At 46.7% G+C, this 20,570-nt stretch overlaps 2 protein-coding genes across 2 annotated transcripts in view; one reads left to right on the top strand and one right to left on the bottom strand.

The window, feature by feature from the left end:
• LOC117054097 overlaps positions 1–1,091 on the top strand; it is a 57,081-nt gene extending 55,990 nt beyond the window's left edge. The window contains exon 37 of the mRNA XM_033162557.1: positions 422–1,091. Within this exon, the coding sequence (XP_033018448.1) occupies positions 422–665 (244 nt within the window). The 3' untranslated portion in view covers positions 666–1,091. The remainder of the gene's footprint in view (positions 1–421) is intronic.
• Positions 1,092–1,175: 84 nt separating this feature from the next.
• The window catches only part of CASC1 (cancer susceptibility 1), a 33,102-nt gene continuing 13,707 nt past the window's right edge, over positions 1,176–20,570 (bottom strand). The window contains exons 9-16 of the mRNA XM_033162556.1: positions 17,733–18,018; positions 13,273–13,390; positions 9,800–9,963; positions 8,579–8,729; positions 6,819–7,033; positions 4,480–4,650; positions 3,167–3,280; positions 1,176–1,483 (exon numbers count right to left, since the gene is read on the bottom strand). Of these exons, the coding sequence (XP_033018447.1) occupies positions 1,208–1,483; positions 3,167–3,280; positions 4,480–4,650; positions 6,819–7,033; positions 8,579–8,729; positions 9,800–9,963; positions 13,273–13,390; positions 17,733–18,018 (1,495 nt within the window). The 3' untranslated portion in view covers positions 1,176–1,207. The remainder of the gene's footprint in view (positions 1,484–3,166; positions 3,281–4,479; positions 4,651–6,818; positions 7,034–8,578; positions 8,730–9,799; positions 9,964–13,272; positions 13,391–17,732; positions 18,019–20,570) is intronic.

The following is a 20,570-nucleotide window of genomic DNA, read 5'->3' as shown; positions in this document are numbered from 1 at the left end:
GGCATTTATTTCTGATGTCCGTGGAAGAGATTTCCCATTGCCCACGCAGATCCTTGGAGAGGTTAACAAAGTTACGTTGTCAAATGGTGGGGCTGCAATGTTAAGACACAAATCCTGGCACCCCCTTCTTCATTTGTTTCCTGTTCCTTGCCTGCCTACCCATTTTGGTCCTCCCAGTGGCCCAACCCATTTCTGATGGTGGCTCAGCCGTTCTAAAACCAAAATTCTAAACAGGGAAATTGAAGCACATTTCAGCAGGTCCTCTCCTTGCTACATGAACCCAATGAAGATCTCCAGATTTACTTTAGAACGTGTTGTAACACAAGTTGCTGCAAGTCTCGATTGCCTATGCTGTTGCCAACTGAGTCCTAGCGCAAAGCACCAAAAGTCTCCTCCCCACATGCTTTTTTCTTCCCTGCAGGTGTAGCAGTTTCTTCTCTTGGGCCTCCTCTCTCCGGACTGCCATCTGCAGGACCAGCAAGTCTCTCTTCATCTCCGTCTTTGCGGTGGTGCTCCTTGCTGTTCTTTCGACCTTCCTCCTGGGCTTCTCCTTCCAGAGCCCAGCAGAAGGAGCCCCTGTCGGGACAGGGGATGCTTGGACATCCGTGCAGCAGCTGCTGTGGCCATATACTCGCCTCCAGCACCAAGCTCCACCTCCCGTATAATTCACTGGTGGGAGTTCAAGACGAGGTACCTTTCGGACATCAAGACGGGGAGCCGTCTTGCCATGTGGTTTTTCAATGGGCAGGCGCAAAGGGGTAGATACTCCGAGCTCCCTGAACTTTCAGCATCATCCAAGGTCCCCATTCACCAAAGAATGCAGCTTCCAGATACAGCATCTTGATTTTTCCTGGAGGCCCTGCCCTTGCAAGTTATTTCCTGATCATTCAGTTCAAAACGAAACACAGTTTGATGCTTTCTGGCACCGCAAGTTTGCCTTCTGAATTTTTTTAAAAAAATCTCCCTCCCCTCCCTCCCCCAATCATACTGAAGCTGCAAGCTCTTAGGAAATATGTTTTAGGAAACACTTGGGAGTGAATATAGTTTGTCCACAAATAGCTTACAAAGTAAGGTATTTATTTATTCTTACCCCCCCCCCCAGGAAAAAATGCATCTGAAATGTTGAACCTATTGCAAACATCAACTTCTTATTTTATTGACAGGAGTGTCTTCGACTCAATAAAGTTCTTAAGCGGTGCGTGGCTTCTCAAGAGTACGTTAGTAACTTGGTAGAAAGCAGCAGCTGGTAAACGACGTCAATGAAAAGGTGGTGGGCCTGCCTAATTCTCTCCATTGCTTCTTCGCTGCCAAAGTCTTTGATCAGGTGGTAAAGGGTGGAGTGGAATTCCGTGTCCTCTGCTATATTCTTTGAGAAGTTGTCGCTGTCCTCGGTGAGCTGGAGCCTCTGAGCTCTCTGCCCGTTGAACATCACGAGGGCCCATCCTTTATCCCATACTGGCTCTTTTGTAAGGTGTTCACAGATCTACCGACAGGACAGGCAGGAGTTGTTATAGCCAATAACCTGATGGGCTTGGAAGTAGTACTGTTTGTTTGTTTAAAAAATGGGGGGGGGGCTGGAGGATGGCACTGAAATATTTCTTTTTCAGAGGGGCTAACCTGTGGGACTCCAGCTCCCATCAGCCCCAGCCAGCATGGCCAGTGCTGACACCTAGCAGAGTGAGTGTGCAAAGCTTGTTTCAGCCTTCAGCAACTGAAACCCAACCTGTACACACCACCGCCCCAAGGGCTATCCCCTCCAGATGACTGCAGTCCCCATCTGCAGGACGCGAGTGGCGCTGTGGGTTAAGCCACAGAGCCTAGGTCGGCGGTTCGAATCCCCGCGATGTGGGGTGAGCTCCTGTTGCTCTGTCCCAGCTCCTGCCCACCTAGCAGTTCGAAAGCACGTCAAAGTGCAAGTAGATAAATAGGTACTACTCGGCGGGAAGGTAAACGGCGTTTCCGTGCGCTGCTCTGGTTCGCCAGAAGCAGCTTTGTCATGCTGGCCACATGACCCGGAAGCTGTACTCCAGCTCCCTCGGCCAGTAACGCGAGATGAGCGCCGCAACCCCAGAGTCGGACACGACTGGACCTAATGGTCAGGGGTCCCTTTACCTTACTAACCTGTGGGACTCCTGCTCCCATCAGCCCCAGCCAGCATGGCCGATGGCTAGGGATGATGGGGACTGCAGTCATCCGGAGGGGATAGCCCTTAGGGCAGTGGTGTGTACAAGTTGGGTTTCAGTTGCTGAAGGCTGAAACAAGCTTTGCACACTCACTCACTCTGCTAAGTGTCAGCACTGGCTTCCCCTAATCCCTACATTCTAGGCATTCCTGCAGGTTTCCTTTTCAGAAAGCGATGCTAAGGGGGAAAAACCGCTGCTCCCGCCCTATTGCTACATAGGAGAACCTGGACTGGTGCAAATTGCTCCCCCCCCCCCCAGCTTCCTGAAATGTCTCTTTAGAACACTTTTTATGGACCGATAAGCTTCCTCCTCGTGTGCACCCCTTAACCCTCATCCCCCCCCCCCAAAAGCATTGTATATAGCCTGGCATCTTCATCATTAGTGCTAACCAGGTTTGGTCTTGTAACCAACCTGAAAGCACCTGGTTAATGTAAATTGCAGCACTGATGCAGATATGTAATGCTATATAACCATGGTTTAAACCAGTGTTTCCCAAACTTGGGTTTCCAGCTGTTCTTGGACTCCCATCATCCCTAGTGAGCAAGACCAGTGGTCAGGGGTGGTGGAAATTGAAGTCCAAAAGCAGCTGGAGACCCAAGTTTGGGAAACAGAGGTTTAAGCAAAGGGGAAGGCAGGCACCATTCTGATCCCTGATGCGGGGTTAGCGATGATAGCACACTCGCCATATATATTCAGATTCTGAGAGGGCAAAATGCCTCTACCAGGTGGTCTTCCCTGCCTGCCTTGCCGCCGACCACCATCAGTGGCTACCTGCTTGCACAGGAGATGAGGGCAAGGCACAGGAAAGGTGCCTGCTCCTGTTTGTAGAACGCAGGTAAGGGAGCTTGAAAAGGAAACCAACAATAGAGAGGAGAAACAGGGCAAGTGGAGAAGATATTCCTGGTGGTTTGTGGGGTGCTTTCAGCACTGATACCAGCCCTGCACTAATGAAGGGTAGGGATTCTGGCACAGCCCATTCGTACCTTGAAGACCACATTTTCCTCTCCGCTCAGCAAGTTCCATTTGCTCCAGCTGAAGGCAAAGGAACACGCGATGAGTGCCATTTGCTGGTAACTGGTGATTTCTGCTAAAAGTGTCTGAAAACAAGAAGACAGACAGAAACACAAGACTGAAACACCTCTCCAACTGAAGGCATTCGACATCACAGATGTCACTTTCTAATGGAAAGTGGGATCTTGTGTCCTGTTAAACTCGATGCCCCCAGATCAATAAAAGAAATGTTGGCCATCGCTCTCAACATGAGGCATGCAAACACAAACCACCACTCTATGTTTACTTGTTATAACATGCAAAGACAGGCTCCGGTGGAGTGAGCAGACGAGACCAATAGTGAGCCCAGAGACCAAGAAGGGGTTTCTGCACATGCTGTAGAGGGAGGTGAGGGGCAGATGGGGCTCATCAACCTGGGAAGGTAGCCCACCTAGCAGAAGGAAAACTCTGACCCTAAACATCCACTGCCTTTTGGCTCAGGAGAGAACCCTACACAAATCCTGAGTGGGGTCCCTAAGACAGTTGGATGGCACCTTGCACATCACCTTCCTACAATTCCTGCAGCCAGGCTGCTACTGCTAAACGTCTTGCTCTGCTTTTCTTTGGGTCACATCAGCGAGGCTGAGATGGGGGTCTTCTCACCTGGGACCCCCAGGACCTCCATATATGCACTGCCTAGCCTTGTACCCCAGGGAGGTCACTTCAGTTTGACTTCTCCCATGGAGGTACACTCCACTGTCCCTCGAGACAGACAGATGCCAACAACATATAAAGGCAAGGAGGGTGGGGAAGAGCTGCAGGAACCTCTGGGCTTCCATGTTTGGCTGGGCAACAATTTTCACCACCCTTGGATAATGGAGCCATGCTGGCTCGGGTTGATAGGGCTACAGAAATTCATATCTAAGTTCTGTATTCTAGCACAGAATATATTTTTAAAAGGGGTGGGGGGTTCAATGCACACATTTCTAAATGTATTTTATCCTAAAATACACCCTTCAAAATCCATTCCGAACACGAATGAGCTCAGATTGCTTAAGAATGCTGAATGGGTGCAATTCTCGATCTGTAGATGAGAGAGTGCATAATTTCAAATGATACTTTAGGCTAAAATGCCTTCTCTACTCCTCAAGTTTCGTTCTGACCTTCCCGGTCATCGATTTGGCAGCTCAGATCTTCGTTTCCCTTCATGCTTTTCGTATGCTGCCCTGGAATCTTCTGAAAAATGAGGCATTGCAACCAAAAGTAAGATCTGAATGGATGTAGAAAGTTAGCCCTGGTCTCTTACCTTTTTGTTGACGGAGACGTACTTAGGAGAGTATTCCGCCGGGAAGATGTTCATTCCAGCCCTCTTCAGAGCAATGGTGAGAGCTAGGGGGCTCATCCACACCCCTCTCAGCTCACTGAGAAGAGTGACGTCTTCCATGGTGGTGATGCCAGCTAACATACACTGGTTGAGCTGCCTCCGGGAGCAAAGCAAGGGTTATCATCAGTTTGCTGCCATCATGCCATAAACATCTGGCAACCAATGCAAACTTCTTCCTCTGCCCTCCCAAATTGAAGATGGAAGGGCACTTTCCACCTTACAGCAGAGAAGGGTTACTTCTGGAGTATAGGGGAATATCGCACTGCCAGCCGGCGAATCTGCGGCAAGCCCAATGCTGTTAGACTCCGACTCCTATCAGCCCCAGCTAGCATGGCCACAGGTCACAGGTGATGGGAGTTGTAGTCTGGCAACATATGGAAAGCCACTGATTCCACATTCCTGGCTATTCTCAGAGAGGAGCCGGTGTGCCACATCCTTCTCTCCCAGCATCTCTGATGTGGGCATGGATGTAAACAAGCCCATGAAAGCAAGTCAAATGGAGATGAGGCAGTCCCCTTTGCAAGAGCAGATAGTTCTGTTGTGGCACTGCGGCAAAAGCAGCTTGAAAATGCAATGCCGGCCAGTTCAGGACCCCTGACCGTAAAAAGCTACAGGTGGCCACCCTGCACCTAACTTTACATTGCAGGTGTAAATAATAAATTTAAGAACTACTACAGATCAGTACGCAGGGCAGAGAGGATGTACATGTTGGCATCTATCTGCCAGGGAACCACAGGCCACTGGGAAGCTAAACTCTTGCAATCACTCCCCTGATCACACACCTATTGGAGGTTATGCATGTGGGAATGTTTAGGAGTGTGGATGAGTATATATTATTTATATATCTCAATCCCAGCTTGTGTGAGCAAGCTCCAAACTTAGCAGAGTTACATTCCCTTTTAAAACACACTGGAAAACGGTTGCATAGGCTTCCTAGAGCCTCTATAAAAGAAATATATATATTCCTGGTATATTCCCCTTGTTCCCTCTTAAAAGCAAAGACACAATACAGCACTTGATTATTAGATATACAGTGGTGCCCCGCTAGACGAATGCCTCGCAAGACGAAAAACTCGCTAGATGAAGGCATTCGTCTAGCGGAAGGCTGCCCCGCAAGACGAAAAAGTCTATGGGGCTGCCTCGCAAGACGAAAAATTTCCGTCTTTTTTTTTTCTTTTCGTTTTGCGGAGCGCGGCTGTCATTGCCGCTCCGCAAGACGAAAAACCCGCTAGACGAAAATTTTCGCAGAACGAATTATTTTCGTCTAGCGGGGCACCACTGTAATAGAGTTTACTCACGGACATCCAAGAGTCACAGGCTCAAAGAGGCAGATAAACTTAGATAAACATATTTACATGTGGTGAAGCTGATTCCATAAGGAAAGAAGCTTCACTTCTGCTTCTCTCAGCTGCAGGCTGAGAGAGAGCATGCTGCTTCTTCAAAGGACGAGGCAAAATGGGCAATCTACTTTGGGATCTGGTTCCCAGGTAAGACCACACCTACTTCTGGTTCCTGTAGCTCAGTCCAGGTAAACAGGAAGTTTAGCCTGGAGGACTGAGTTACCTTCATGTCCTCTCTAGGAGTGTTGTGTTTGGCTGCTCTGTGTTTACATCCCACAATGCATATTGGCTGGGAAATGTGCAAAATTGCCCTTTTTATTTTATTTTTTTCATTTATTAAATTTGTTTGACACCCTTCATCCATATATCTCAGGGCAGTTCACAACCTAATGGACAGATTATGGGGACGTTCTACATGAGGCCTGGTGAATCTGCACAATGTCCGGATGTTATGCACATTAACCACTCAATGTACTGGGTAAGAAGTTGGGTAGAATTGTCCCTACACCTATTTTTTCCTGGTACGGCCACAAGTAAAAGGGCTAGAGGAATACTTTTTCTTTAAAAAAAGAACGAAAGTTTTTATTTTTTAAAAGCTCTAAAAAGGCCCCTGAAATATCCTGCAAACTCTATGATTCTGCAAACTTTATGGGCCTAAGTTCCATTGCATTGTGACGGAATTGGGCTACAGCAGGCTTCCCCAAACTAAGGCCTGTGGGCCAGATGCGGCCCAAGGGACTCCATTATCCGGCCCGCAGCGACCTCCGCCGCCCGCTGCCGCCACCCGCTCTTGGGTCAGCAGAGTGCCAGAAATAGCTTGTGCATATGGGCGCATGCTCTGCCGCGTTATCAGCGCTGGAGGAACCAGCCCGAGGACAGGTAAGTTTGGCGACCCCTGGGCTACAGGTTGTAGCTGCGTACCTTGATTTGAATCTGCACCTCAGCAAAGGTGGTGAGGATGGTGAGGAAGGCTTCGTCAGCCCCATTGGGCCGGAGTTCCCATGACTGGTACGGCATGTTGAGGTGAGCATCCTGCATCAGTGTTACGGTGAAGAAGCCGTTCATTTTGAAAGCGATCTCTTTCTCTTGCATGTTGTAGACCACATCCCCGATGTCGTCCGTCCTCCAGTATTTCGCTTTCATATAATAATTAATAATAATAATAATAATAATAATAATAATAATAATAATAATTTATTTGTACCCCGCCCATCTGGCTGAGCTTCCCCAGCCACTCTGGGTGGCTCCCAAACAAATGTTAAAACAATACAGCATTAAATATTTAAAAAGGTCCCTAAACAGGGTTGCCCTCAGGTGTCTCTTCAAAATAGGATAGCTGCTTATTCCCTTAACCTCTGATGGAAGGGTGTTCCACAGGGCGGGTGCCACTACTGAGAAGGCCCTCTGTCTGTTTCAAAGGAACAAAGGAAGAGGGTTTCATTTGGTACCCCCAAAAGGCATGGAGTCACAGAGAGCATGTAGGAAGCTGCCTTATACCGCATTAGGTGTCTCATCCATCTAGCCCAGTAATGTCGGCTCTGACTGGCAGCAGCTCTCCGGGGTCTCAGAGAGGTATCACCTGAAACCGGGTCCTTTCCGCTTAGCAGTAGGCAAATGCCAACCTGGAGGCAAAACTGGACCGGGCACAAGTCCCAGCTTGACCCATGAGGCCAATCCCCCACTCCCCAGCCCATCTGCCCCACATGTGACAGCAGGTGTGGGGCAGATAGAGATGTGGCTGCAAAGGATCAACCGAGAACTGTAACATGCATTCTCAATTGCTCCTTTTGCAAGTGGGGCTTGCTGCCCAGTGCCGATTAGCAAGCCCTTCTTGGAACAACACTTACGGGAAGGCCAAAAGCACAAATACTACTTTGCACTGATGGTCTGGATTCAAACTGGTGATGCAGAGTATATTATTCGGAAGGCATGGCTTGAGCTGCACCCCCAAAAGGCAAAACATTACTCTGGGTCATCTGACACCATTCTAATCTCAGCAACTGATGGGTGGGCAACCTTCAAAATGACCAGCAGGGGATGGGGTGGTCAGAATCCAGCCCACTGGCCAGAATTTGTTCCTCGCCCCCGTTTTAGTTGGAGATGCGCAGGGAGAGAAACTAGCGAAGTACGTTCTCTGCCATCCTTCCCTTCCCCCAAGATGATCAGGACAAATGTCCCCCAGTGTTGAACGTCTGACGCCTACCTGTGCAAAGCTATTTCCCCTCCGTTGTTTGCTCATTCTGAAATGGTATTATTTGTTACTATCCTTTTAACAAGGCACTGCAAAGTATAGACAGAGGTTCTAGCTGTCTATCATCTTCACTTTACCCAGAATGCCTCTGGGCCTCATTTGGAGGTCTGGTGGGGAGGTGGGCAGGAAGTGATTAACCCTTTTCTTGGAGGAGGTGTGCAACTCATACTGATTTCTACACACACACACACACGCACACACACACACACACACACCTATTTGTAACCTGCAAGGCAGCTGGAGGTAAAAAAAATCATTGTATGGAGAAAGAGTGGCAGAGGAGAACTGATGGAGTGAGAAAGGGTTAAGCGATCCCAATCCGCTAGTTCTCCCCCTGCAAATGCTCTACCCCTCCATTGGCGTCACCAGTTGTAGATAAAGGCTGGAATTGAGCAACTGGTTGCATCAGCCGTTTATGGACGTATCGGACCTTTGGAATCCCATCTCGCAATCAGAGGCTCTTCAAAATAGATGACGCTGTCCAGCAGTCGGACTGTGAGCCCTACAGTCACGGAAGAAGGATCCTCGTTTTCGTCGCATGTTGCCTCGTAGGGGTAGACCTCCAAGCCTGTATCCAGCACCTTTGGCAAGTAGCAGAGAAGACGCAACAGCCGTGTTTGTTGAGAATCACTCGGTCGTCTACCGTTGTCTTTGATTTTGCAGCGTGAAACATCACTGCGGTCTGGAAAATGGACCTGTTTCACCCAGCAAGTCGGGCTCACTTCTGATTCGCATTCCCAAGCAACGAAATATATTTCTTGGCTTGGAAGCATGAATTTCAGTAGCCTGAGCTCCTCATTTCAGATGTGAGGGGCTATAGCTCAAAACATTTCCCCCCCCCTCCAGATCAAAACTTAAGCTGGAGAAGAATCTGAATCTTCCTCCTCTGCCAAATTTCATTTATGAATCGCTTCACGATTCATAAATGAACTGTGAAATCCGCAATAAAAGGTATATATAAACAAATCCTTCATATATAAACACGTTTTTAAAAAGAAAAACCTCATTTAAAAACAATGAATTTCATATCCCATGCAGATACCAAATGAGATTTTAAAAATCTCCACTTAAAAGACTGCTTAAAAAGAAAGGTTGGCAACAGGCCTTGAAAGGACAACAAAGATGGCGCCTGTCTGATACATAGTGGGAGGGAGTTTCAAAGGGTAAGGGGGCCACCACATTAAAGGCCATGTTCCTGCACTGGGCACAACAGACCTTCTGATAAGGCGGCATCTGGAAGATTCCCTCTCCTGCAGAGCACAGGAGACCATCTTTTCGGTATCCTGGTCCCAAGCTGCATAGGAATTTGAACACCAGCACCTTGAACTCATTCCTCCACCTGCCCACATGGCTTGCTGCTCAGAGAGCAGTGTACTGGCTAACAGCAACAGGAGCATGGCAGATGCCAGAGAAGAGGAATGAGGAGAAATATTAAAGGGAAATGCCTTTTTCCAGTATCCAATAAAACATGGGAAGGATGTCTAGAGACCTGCGGAGCAATGTTTGATCCAATAGCAAAATTGGAAGTTACTAGTCCTCATGGATCTTCTCCCTTCCCTTCCACCCCCCAACAACCCAGTGTCCGGGTGAGAAGGGCCCTTTTGGCAAGCAAAGCACATTTCTACTCATTTCCTCTTAAGATGAAACTCACTTCCACCATGGTCCAGCCTTTGACGAGTTTGGCTTGAGGCGGGAGCTTCAGGGCATCGAAATGGTAAACGCCGCCCACCGGGATGAACTGGTTCAAATCCACGACGTGCTCTTCCAAAGGTTCGCATTCGCTGATGCCAATAATCCGCAGGGATGAGATGTGAACTGGGGAGGGGGGGGAACCCCACACACTGTTAGCGTATGCAAGTTTATGCATGCAGAGAAAAAGGACAAGAAAGGGTTGAATTGGGTGTGCTTGCCCCTGCAGCTGGTCAAGCGTGAGTCAGCAAACTTGTGGGAGTGAGTCAGCACAAAATAAAGTATAAATACCCTTCTATTTGTGGCAGGTTAGCCTTTGGCTATAATCTGTGTTGGGAGGATGTGTTAATGGAAATACCTTTCATTACTGACCTTACCCAAACTGACTGGGGCATGGGTAGGCAAACTAAGGCCCAGGGGCTGGATCCGGCCCAATCGCCTTCTAAATCCGGCCCATGGACGGTCCGGGAATCAGCGTGTTTTTACACGAGTAGAATGTGTCCTTTTATTTAAAATGCATCTCTGGGTTATTTGTGGGGCAAAGGAATACATTCATCCCCCCCAAAAAAAAAATATAGTCTGGCCCCCCACAAGCTCTGAGGGACAGTGGACCGGCCCCCTGCTGAAAACGTTTGCTGACCCCTGGTCTGGTGTGTTGAATGGGCACTCTGCATACGCCCCCAACACACACACCCAACTATGACGTGTTTCTAATTGAAAATGGCCAGCTATTGTTCATTGTTCCCACTTCAAAACAGCCAGCCTCCAACCGTGCACTATTTTGAGGTTATTGTTGGGGAGGGCAGCACTGGAAAAGCTGCTCTGTTTGGGTCCCAAATTGATTTGGGCTTTATATACCGATAGAATCCTAGAATTGTAGAACCAGAAGGGTTCCCAAAGGGTCATCAAGTCCAACCCCCTGCAATGCAGAAATCACAGAGCGGAGAACAAACACCATGTTTGGCACAATACATTGACTGCAAAGTATCAGTAAATATATTCCAGATACAATCGTACCTTGGAAGCCGAAGGGAATCCGTTCCGGAAGTCCGCTCGACTTCTGAAACGTTCGACTTCCAAAGCGTGGCTTCTGATTGGCTGCTGGGAGCTCCTGCAGCCAATCAGAAGCCACGGAAGTCCCATTGGACGTTCCAAAAGAACGTTTGAAAACCGGAAAACTGGGTGCCGAAATGTATGAATTCTGGGGTGTTCGAGAACCAAGGTACGATTGAATTAGAAATTATCAGTTGCAGTGACTGAGTTAAAAAGTCAAACATTATTATTATTATTATTATTATTATTATTATTATTATTATTATTATTATTTTATACCCCATCCATCTGGTAGGGTTTCCCCAACCACTTTGGGCAGCTTGCAGCATATATAAAAACACAGTAAAACATCAAGCATTAAAAACTTCCCGATACAGGGCTGCCTTTAGATGTCTTCTAAAAGTTGTGTCGTTCTTTATCTCCTTGACATGTGAAAGGAGGGCGTTCCACAGGGACACCATCTCTTGGGGTTGAAGGGGACAGGTCCATATTGCTAATTATTCCATATTAATTATAAATGCTTTTAATGTTTAATGCTTAAATGCTTTCTTTAGCTTGTTTATTTGTGTATTATTCACAGCATTGTGCATTAATATATTTTTCTGTATTGCTTAATATTAAGAGAGACACAGTCTTCTTAGAGGCCTCAATTTCTGGGAAACCGGCCAGAGTCTGCAAGGTTAAAGATAACGGTGCACTGTCTGGAATTAAACAAAGAGCCTTGTTGTTGTTGTTGTTCAGTCGTTCAGTCGTGTCCGACTCTTCGTGACCCCATGGACCAGAGCACGCCAGGCACACCTATCATTCACTGCCTCCCGCAGTTTGGCCAAACTCATGTTAGTAGCTTCGAGAATACTGTCCAACCATCTCATCCTTTGTCGTCCCCTTCTCCTTGTGCCCTCCATCTTTCCCAACATCAGGGTCTTTTCCAGGGAGTCTTCTCTTCTCATGAGGTGGCCAAAGTACTGGAGCCTCAACTTCAGGATCTGTCCTTCTAGTGAGCACTCAGGGCCGATTTCCTTGAGAATGGATAGGTTTGATCTTCTTGCAGTCCATGGGACTCTCAAGAGTCTCCTCCAGCACCATAAGAGCCTTAGAGTCTATTAATAAAATTAGCACCTTGCCTGTTAACACAGAAATAGCATCACAAGGGAGGGGGAAGGAGAGCCCCTTTTGTCAGAATGGAATGTGCCATTAATATTAATTATGAGTTAGCCTTTAATGAGCTTATGAACTAGTCTTATTAATTAAAAGCCTCAAGCTTGTTAGAATTATGTATCTTAGCATGTATCGTTGCTATGTATTAATTGCATATTTGTGTATCGTTTCTATAAGCCTCTGAAAGAGAGACAGCTCTGAATTAACATGAGTAGAGCAGGGGCAGCCTCACAGCCTTGGCTGGGATACAGGCGCTTTCTTATCGCAGTGCCCGAGAACAAAGACATTTGGTATGTAGCTAGCAAGAAGGGAGAGTTTAGTTTGCTCTCTTTCAATATATTAATATTCAGTCCATTTAAGATTGTAAGGTATTTTCATAGTTAGTAGACTCATTCCCCTGCATGGGAATTATTGATTTATACCCTTTGTATTCTAAAAGCCTAATGCAATAAGTATTATTGCCAGTTAATTGAAGTTATGCTTTCCTGTTGATTGGCAGTCACACATGTCCTATGGATAGATTCAACCTTCAATAGACAATGGGATCTGTTTGTTTGCTTGCTAGGGTCTATGTTGCTACCTTGGAGAATGCTTGCCAAGAACAAACTCCGATACATTTCAGACAAGAAGGAGGGGGCTTTGGGAGGCCGCTTAGTTTCTGTTTTCGGTTTCCTATAATTCACGTGTTTTCCCATAAGTCACCTGTCCTTGTCATGAATTAAGTTTCGAATTCCTGCTGTATCTATAAGAAGAACGCACGCTAGTCTCTCAGTGTGCAGTCCGGCTTTTGCCCTGTGCCTTTTGCTTTGCATATGCAACTCAAAATAAAACCTGTTGTATCCTGCATGGTGTTTACCTCTTTGTGTTCATGAATCCAGCACTCAGGAGCTCAAGAGCCCATAATGGTCTTACAGGGTCAAAGTATATTTAATTGATACAGTAAATATATATCATGTCTGCGGATGCCAGGGACGATGGGGAGCTGTAGTCCAGCAACACATGGGCCAGCCCTGGGACAGCTCAGTTGGTAGAGCATGAGACTTTTAATCTCAGGCTCATGGGTTTGAGCCCCACATGGGGCAAAAGATTCCTGCATTGCAGGGGCCTGGACTAGATGACCCTCCAACCCTATAGTTCGATAACTCTTTGACTACATCCTCATCCCTGCTTTAAACCCGACACCATCATTCAACAGTCAGCTCACAGAAAAGCTTGACTGGGTACCTCTGGAAACAGATTTCAAGATGCTGGATCTCTTGTCAAAAACCTTTTCCGCACTCCCCTCCTCTTCGCTGATGCTCTTCACTTCTGAGCTGCAGGAACTACCGGTACGCAAGGCACTCTAAAAACAACAAACAAACACCCTGCTGCAGATGCTGGCCTGCTAAATCCTTTGTTAGGGAAACTGTAGATTGGAAACTACTGAGGGCTAGGGTCTTGACTTCATCTCTGCAGTCGTTTTCAAATAAACTTTACCAGTGCAGATTATCAATACACAATCCACATGTCCAAAATATTAAGAAGATCCCTATTTAAAGAACTATTTTTTTTAATCTTTTATATAAAAAAATAAACCATTTTACCATTACAGAGCTAAAAATAAATGTTCTAGATAGATGTCAATGAAACTAAAAGGCTGCAGGTACTCCAGCTGTTATCTGACGTGGTCTTCATTTTGTTTGAAGCTTTTGAATTTTCCTTGAATACCTTAATTTCATGCCCCCGTGGGTACAACAAGATCAGTTCCCTGGCCTGAAATTCCCAGCTCTCCTTTGATGCAAGTTACCAGGTTCCGCTCCTCTCTCCCCTCCTTAAGGAGAGCCTCTAGTTTAACAATATTCCTCATTCAATCGAATTTATTCATCTGATTTTTTCTCTCACACACGCCTTGGCATAAGGTATTCCATCTAGACTCATGAAATAAAGAGCCTGATCTTGTCGGTTTGCTCTTGCGCGCTCTTTTACATGTTGTTGTTGTTGTTGTTCAGTCGTTCAGTCGTGTCCGACTCTTCGTGACCCCATGGACCAGAGCACGCCAGGCACGCCTATCCTTCACTGCCTCTCGCAGTTTGGCCAAACTCATGTTAGTAGCTTCAAGAACACTGTCCAACCATCTCATCCTCTGTCGTCCCCTTCTCCTTGTGCCCTCAATCTTTCCCAACATCAGGGTCTTTTCCAGGGAGTCTTCTCTTCTCATGAGGTGGCCAAAGTACTGGAGCCTCAACTTCAGGATCTGTCCTTCTAGTGAGCACTCAGGGCCTATTTCCTTGAGAATGGATAGGTTTGATCTTCTTGCAGTCCATGGGACTCTCAAGAGTCTCCTCCAGCACCATAATTCAAAAGCATCAATTCTTCGGCGATCAGCCTTCTTGATGGTCCAGCTCTCACTTCCGTACATTACTACTGGAAAAACCATAGCTTTAACTATACGGACCTTTGTCGGCAAGGTGATGTCTTTGCTTTTTAAGATGCTGTCTAGGTTTGTCATTGCTTTTCTCCCAAGAAGCAGGCGTCTTCTAATTTCGTGACTGCTGTCACCATCTGCAGTGATCATGGAACCCAAGAAAGTGAAATCTCTCACTGCCTCCATTTCTTCCCCTTCTATTTGCCAGGAGGTGATGGGACCAGTGGCCATGATCTTAGTTTTTTTGATGTTGAGCTTCAGACCATATTTTGCGCTTTCCTCTTTCACCCTCATTAAAAGGTTCTTCAATTCCTCCTCACTTTCTGCCATCAAGGTTGTATCATCAGCATATCTGAGGTTGTTGATATTTTTTCCGGCAATCTTAATTCCGGTTTGGGATTCATCCAGCCCAGCCTTTCGCATGATGAATTCTGCATATAAGTTAAATAAGCAGGGGGACAATATACAGCCTTGTCGTACTCCTTTCCCAATTTTGAACCAATCAGTTATTCCATATCCAGTTCTAACTGTAGCTTCTTGTCCCACATACAGATTTCTCAGGAGACGGATGAGGTGATCAGGCACTCCCATTTCTTTAAGAACTTGCCATAGTTTGCTGTGGTCGACACAGTCAAATGCTTTTGCGTAGTCAATGAAGCAGAAGTAGATGTTTTTCTGGAACTCTCTAGCTTTCTCCATAATCCAGCGCATGTTTGCAATTTGGTCTCTGGTTCCTCTGCCCCTTCGAAATCCAGCTTGCACTTCTGGGAGTTCTCGGTCCACGTACTGCTTAAGCCTGCCTTGTAGAATTTTAAGCATAACCTTGCTAGCGTGTGAAATGAGTGCAATTGTGCGGTAGTTGAAGCATTCTTTGGCACTGCCCTTCTTTGGGATTGGGATGTAAACTGATCTTCTCCAATCCTCTGGCCACTGCTGAGTTTTCCAAACTTGTTGGCATATTGAGTGTAGCACCTTAACAGCATCATCTTTTAGGATTTTAAATAGTTCAGCTGGAATATCATCACTTCCACTGGCCTTGTTGTTAGCAAGGCTTTCTAAGGCCCATTTGACTTCACTCTCCAGGATGTCTGGCTCAAGGATGTCTGGCTCCAGGATGTCTGGCTCTTTTACATAGTTTTAGTAAACGCAACAGAAGATCTAAGGGTACCTCGTAACAGAATTACCTCTTGGAGAACTGTGGAAACCATTTGCCAAAATGTTTCCCCTTTATTACACATCCCCAAAGGTGGTGGTGGGGGAGGAGAGGACCAGAATCTCCCAGTGCCACTACCTACTCTACTGCGCAATATTACCGCGCAGGGTCATCCAATGAAATTTAACGGCAGGTAGATCAGGGCATACAAAACAAAGGATTTCTTTATGCAATGCAAAATTAAGCTATAGGATTTCCTGCCGCCAAGATGTGATGATAACTGTTAGCTTAAATGGCTTTAAAAGGGGGGGGGAGAGACAAGGCTAATTCACATAGGACGGGTCTATCCATGGCTATTAGCCATAGCAATATGGAACCTTTATACACAGAGGTGAGCTTTCTGGTGCAGAAGCCTGGTGGACAGTGTGTGTGGAGGTCCTGGGCTGCCCAGACGACAAGACCCAACCCCCTCGGCTGATGTGGCTCAAAGGAGAGCAGAACAAGACGTTTGGCTGCAGGAGTTGCCAGAAGGAGGCATACAAAGCGCCATCTTAGGGATTCCGCTCCAGATTTGTGTATAGGGTTTGCTCCTTAGGCTTTTTTCTCCCAAAAAAAATGTTCCGCAAGGCAGCGGGTACAGGTCCCCTCCCCCCAGGTTTACTCCCAAAAGCAGGGGTTTAGGATCAGAGTTTTCCTTCTCCTAGATGGGCTCCCTTCCCAGGTTGACGAGCCCCATCTGTCCCTCCCTTCCCTCTGCAGCACATGCAGGAACCGAGACACTATGGCTCTCGTCTGCTCAGTCCACCAGAGCCTGCCCCCCCCCTCTCTCTCTCTGCTCTGGCTCGCACCCCAGGAAGGTTGCTTTGGTCCTCATAACGCAGCAAAAGCAACGCAGGAGGCGGCAGGTGCAAGTTACCAGTCTCTGCAGCCACAGCAGGTGCTGCGATTCCCCAGTGGTTTGACTTCACCCCCGGAGGCGCACTCCATTGTCTCTCAAGACAGACAAGATGCCAACAACAACAGACAGAGGCATTATAGCCCTGAACACCAGTTGCTGGTGCGGGCAGGGAACAAACGGAAAGGGCTAGTGCCTTAATCCCCCGCTTGCAAGCTTCCAGGAGGTTTCTGGGTGGCCGCTGTGAAAAGGAGGGTGTTAAACCGGATGGATCCACTATCAGAACCAACTGGGTTCTTCTTTGTGGGTTGCAGCCAACACTGCCTTTCTACCAGGGAACAGACTTCCGCTCCCCCTCCCCTGCACCCCCTTAAAATTATTGTTATTTATTAAATTTGCATACAGCCCTATTCCCATAGATCTCTAGGAGGTTCACAGCATAATGCTACAGTATTAAATTGCAAAGTGCATAACAAAAATAGGAACAGAAACAAACCAATAATTCCCCCTTCTACAACACATTTAATTGGGCATTGGAGGTCAATCAGCCCAAAGCCTGGTTGAAGAGGAATGTTTTCACTTGGTGCCTAAAAATATATAATGAAGGCGCCAGGTAAACCTCCCTGGGGAGAGCTTCCCACAAATGGGGAGCCACTGCAGAAAAGGCCCTGTTCTCATGTTGCCACCCTCCGGACCTCTCATGGAGGAGGCACACGAAGGAGGGCCTCAGAAGATGATCTCAGGGTCTGGGTAGGTTCATATGGAGAGAGGCGAACCTTGAGGTAAAATCTGCCACAGAGGCTTGGGGAAACCTCAGGGGTAGATTTTTGGGGTGCACAGAAGCAAAGAGGAAGGGGAAGTCCCCGCTGTGTAAGTGAAATGCCATGATGGAAACAACCCTACATTCTTACTACAGAGAAGAAGAGTTTGGATTTGATATCCCGCTTTTTCACTACCCGAAGGAGTCTCAAAGTGGCTAACATTCTCTTTTCCCTTCCTCCCCCACAACAAACACTCTGTGAGGTGAGTGGGGCTGAGAGACTTCAAGGAAGTGTGACTAGCCCAAGGTCACCCAGCAGCTGCATGTGGAGGAGTGGGGACGCGAACCCGGTTCACCAGATTACGAGTCCACCGCTCTTAACCACTACACCACACTGGCTCCCAATTTGCTTCATAACTCTTGCCTCTTATCAATCTACTGCACTACGCCAATGATGCCCTCTTCCCCCTCAGCCAACCCTTACCTTTAGATGTTCTGTCTTGCTTTCCTGACTAACTTCTCCTACAAGCTTACGGCCCTTTTTCCCTTTCTTGGCCACGCTACTCACGGATTTCACCGTTTTGATCGGGGGCATCTCCAGCTTTGGGGGCTCGCTGGGGAAAGTCCGGAAAGGGGACAAATGGTCGTAATGGGTGTGCAAGATGCGCACCGCCACATCGCAAATGGCCAGCGCCTTCGGGAGCTCAAACCCGTTCCACGGCTCCCTCTCTTCGTCGTAAAAGATCTGGTTGCGGAACCTGGTTGCAAAGAACACAATTATGAACCACAAGAACGGTCTTACAAACTCTGACCCATCTCAATATCTTTCCCCCATCCATTTTGTAAATCTCCTATGAATACAAACACCGCAGTTACAATATTATATTTTATATGTTACCGGTATACATTTATTTACATCCCAATTTATTTTCCATTTTTTATACTTTTCATGAATACGTAAAGAAAAACTGAATTGTGTTTATTTAAACAAGACAAACATAACAGAAAAGAGAGGGGGGGAATCTGAATGCCATGGATCTCATTAGAGGGAGGGGGGAAAGAAGAATAAAAGGCGTGCTAACGTAACTGACTTATACCAGAACCAACACTTCTTAATTTAACTTGATTCCAAAACAATGGCCTAGTTCTCACATAACCGTAACCTATGGTTTGTTTAACAACCCTGGTGCTAACCACGTGTTGTCCTGAAGACAATCAATCAAACCATGGCTTGTTTCTCCAAAGTTGACATTGTTTTCCAGCTGTTCTTGCCTCATGCCTTTGCAGCACGGTGGCCACCCATCCAAACCATAATTACAACAAATCAAGTGCTGTAAGCCAACAAGTCACAGCTTCAAATCATGGTTTGTTGGCAGTATACAAACCATAGTTAAACCACTGGATGCAGTTCAGATAATTACACAAGCCATGGTTCAGTAAACTATAGCTTAAGAAATCAGGGCTTAGCATGATGTGTGAACCAGACATTGTGAATGGTTCCAAAGTTTCTTGTACCATACTATGAGAGAGGGCCGTCCTCTTCCAAAGCATTTCCAAGCCAGTTTCATAGTTTGGTCTCTGCTTCCCACCTAATGATAACCACAACAAACCCCAGGGGCTGCCCTGCTTCCAAATCCCACTCCACTCTAAGACATCACCACCACCACCACCGAATCCCTTTTCTCCAAAACTTACCAGGATGAAGCCTTGTACTGGGGCCTCCATTAGGCTTTGGTGCTGCCACAGCAGCATATCAGGCAGAGGGAGCCATGGGGAATGTCATGGGGAATGTAATTCCCATGGCTCCTGTCATTCCTACTAGGAGGCCAATCGCAAGAGGGGGGAAACTACAAAATTACAATAGTGTTTAATACAATACTTTGCCCAGTGAAACTAGTGGTTTTCAAAGTGTGCTCTTGGGGGACTCCAGCGTTCCTCAGAAGCTTGGTAGGGGCTCCTCAATGAGAGGACCAATGATGACATCCGATAAGCTCCCCTGAAAGGCAGAATAAACTACTATCTTCCCTTGCAATGGCTGCAGTCCCAGCATGTGTTAAGGCTCACTGTCCTTCCATGTGGGCCAGCCAGGGCTGGATTTATGTATAGGCTAAACAAGCTATAGCTTAGGGCCCCACACTCTTGGGGTCCCCAAAAAAATTAAGGGGGGGGAACTGGATGTACATTTCCAATTGTATTTCAGTCCAACAATTACTTTGATAAAATACATATTTTGTTACGTGCAAATGGCTTTAAATACCTATTAGGTCCATAAATCACCATATAGAAGAAGAAGAGGAGGAGGAGGAGGAGGAGGAGGAGGAGGAGGAGGAGGAGGAGGAGTTTGGATTTGATATCCCGCTTTATCACTACCCGAAGGTGTCTCAAAGCGGCTAACATTCTCCTTTCCCTTCCTCCCCCACAACAAATACTCTGTGAGGTGAGTGGGGCTGAGAGACTTCAGAGAAGTGTGACTAGCCCAAGGTCACCCAGCAGCTGCATGTGGAGGAGCGGAGATGCGAACCCGGTTCACCAGATTACGAGTCTACCGCTCTTAACCACTACATCACAATGGCTCTCTGCATATATTCAACACATATATTCAACACAAAAAACAGGGACAATTTGTTGTTGACAAATTGGACATATAAAGGGCCCCATTACCTTCAGTAGCTTAGGGCCTCATCAAACCTAAATCCAGCCCTAGGGTCAGCACCCTGAATTTTCTGCAATGTGCAGGTGTCCCATGGCAAAGGAAAGAAAGACTAACAGTTCTGGAAATATGATGCAGAAGGCAGCCATTCGTGGAGCCGATTGGCTGCTCGCTCCATGACATCATCAAGAAACCTCCGCCCGCTGTAGAGGCTACAATGTAACGGGTACAACTTTCCATATGTAGTGGACATGCGAATTAGGGCAACCATTTTGGGAAAGGTTACGTACATAAATAATTACAGATCAGGATGCGTAATGCAGCCCTTGCCTAGGTTTATTAACAATTTTAAAAGATACTCAAATTATCACACAAGGAACTTATCACTTTTCTTCCTGTAGCAGCACGATTGCTCATAGCCAAAAAATTGGAAATTGCATATCACACAATGTAAACAGGAAGTAGGGACAATTGCTTTATCTGAGAAACTAACCAAAAGAGGACACGCCCTGAATGATGTAACTGACACAGATGATTTTAATAATAATAATAATAATAATAATAATAATAATAATAATAATAATAATTTATACCCTGCCCATCTGGCTGGGTTTCCCCAGCCGCTCTGGGCAGCTTTCAGCAAAATATTAAAATACAATA

This window comes from Lacerta agilis, chromosome 10, assembly GCF_009819535.1.
Source record: "Lacerta agilis isolate rLacAgi1 chromosome 10, rLacAgi1.pri, whole genome shotgun sequence".
NCBI classification, from domain to species: Eukaryota; Metazoa; Chordata; class Lepidosauria; order Squamata; family Lacertidae; genus Lacerta; species Lacerta agilis.
This window is presented reverse-complemented; position numbering and strand designations above follow the sequence as displayed.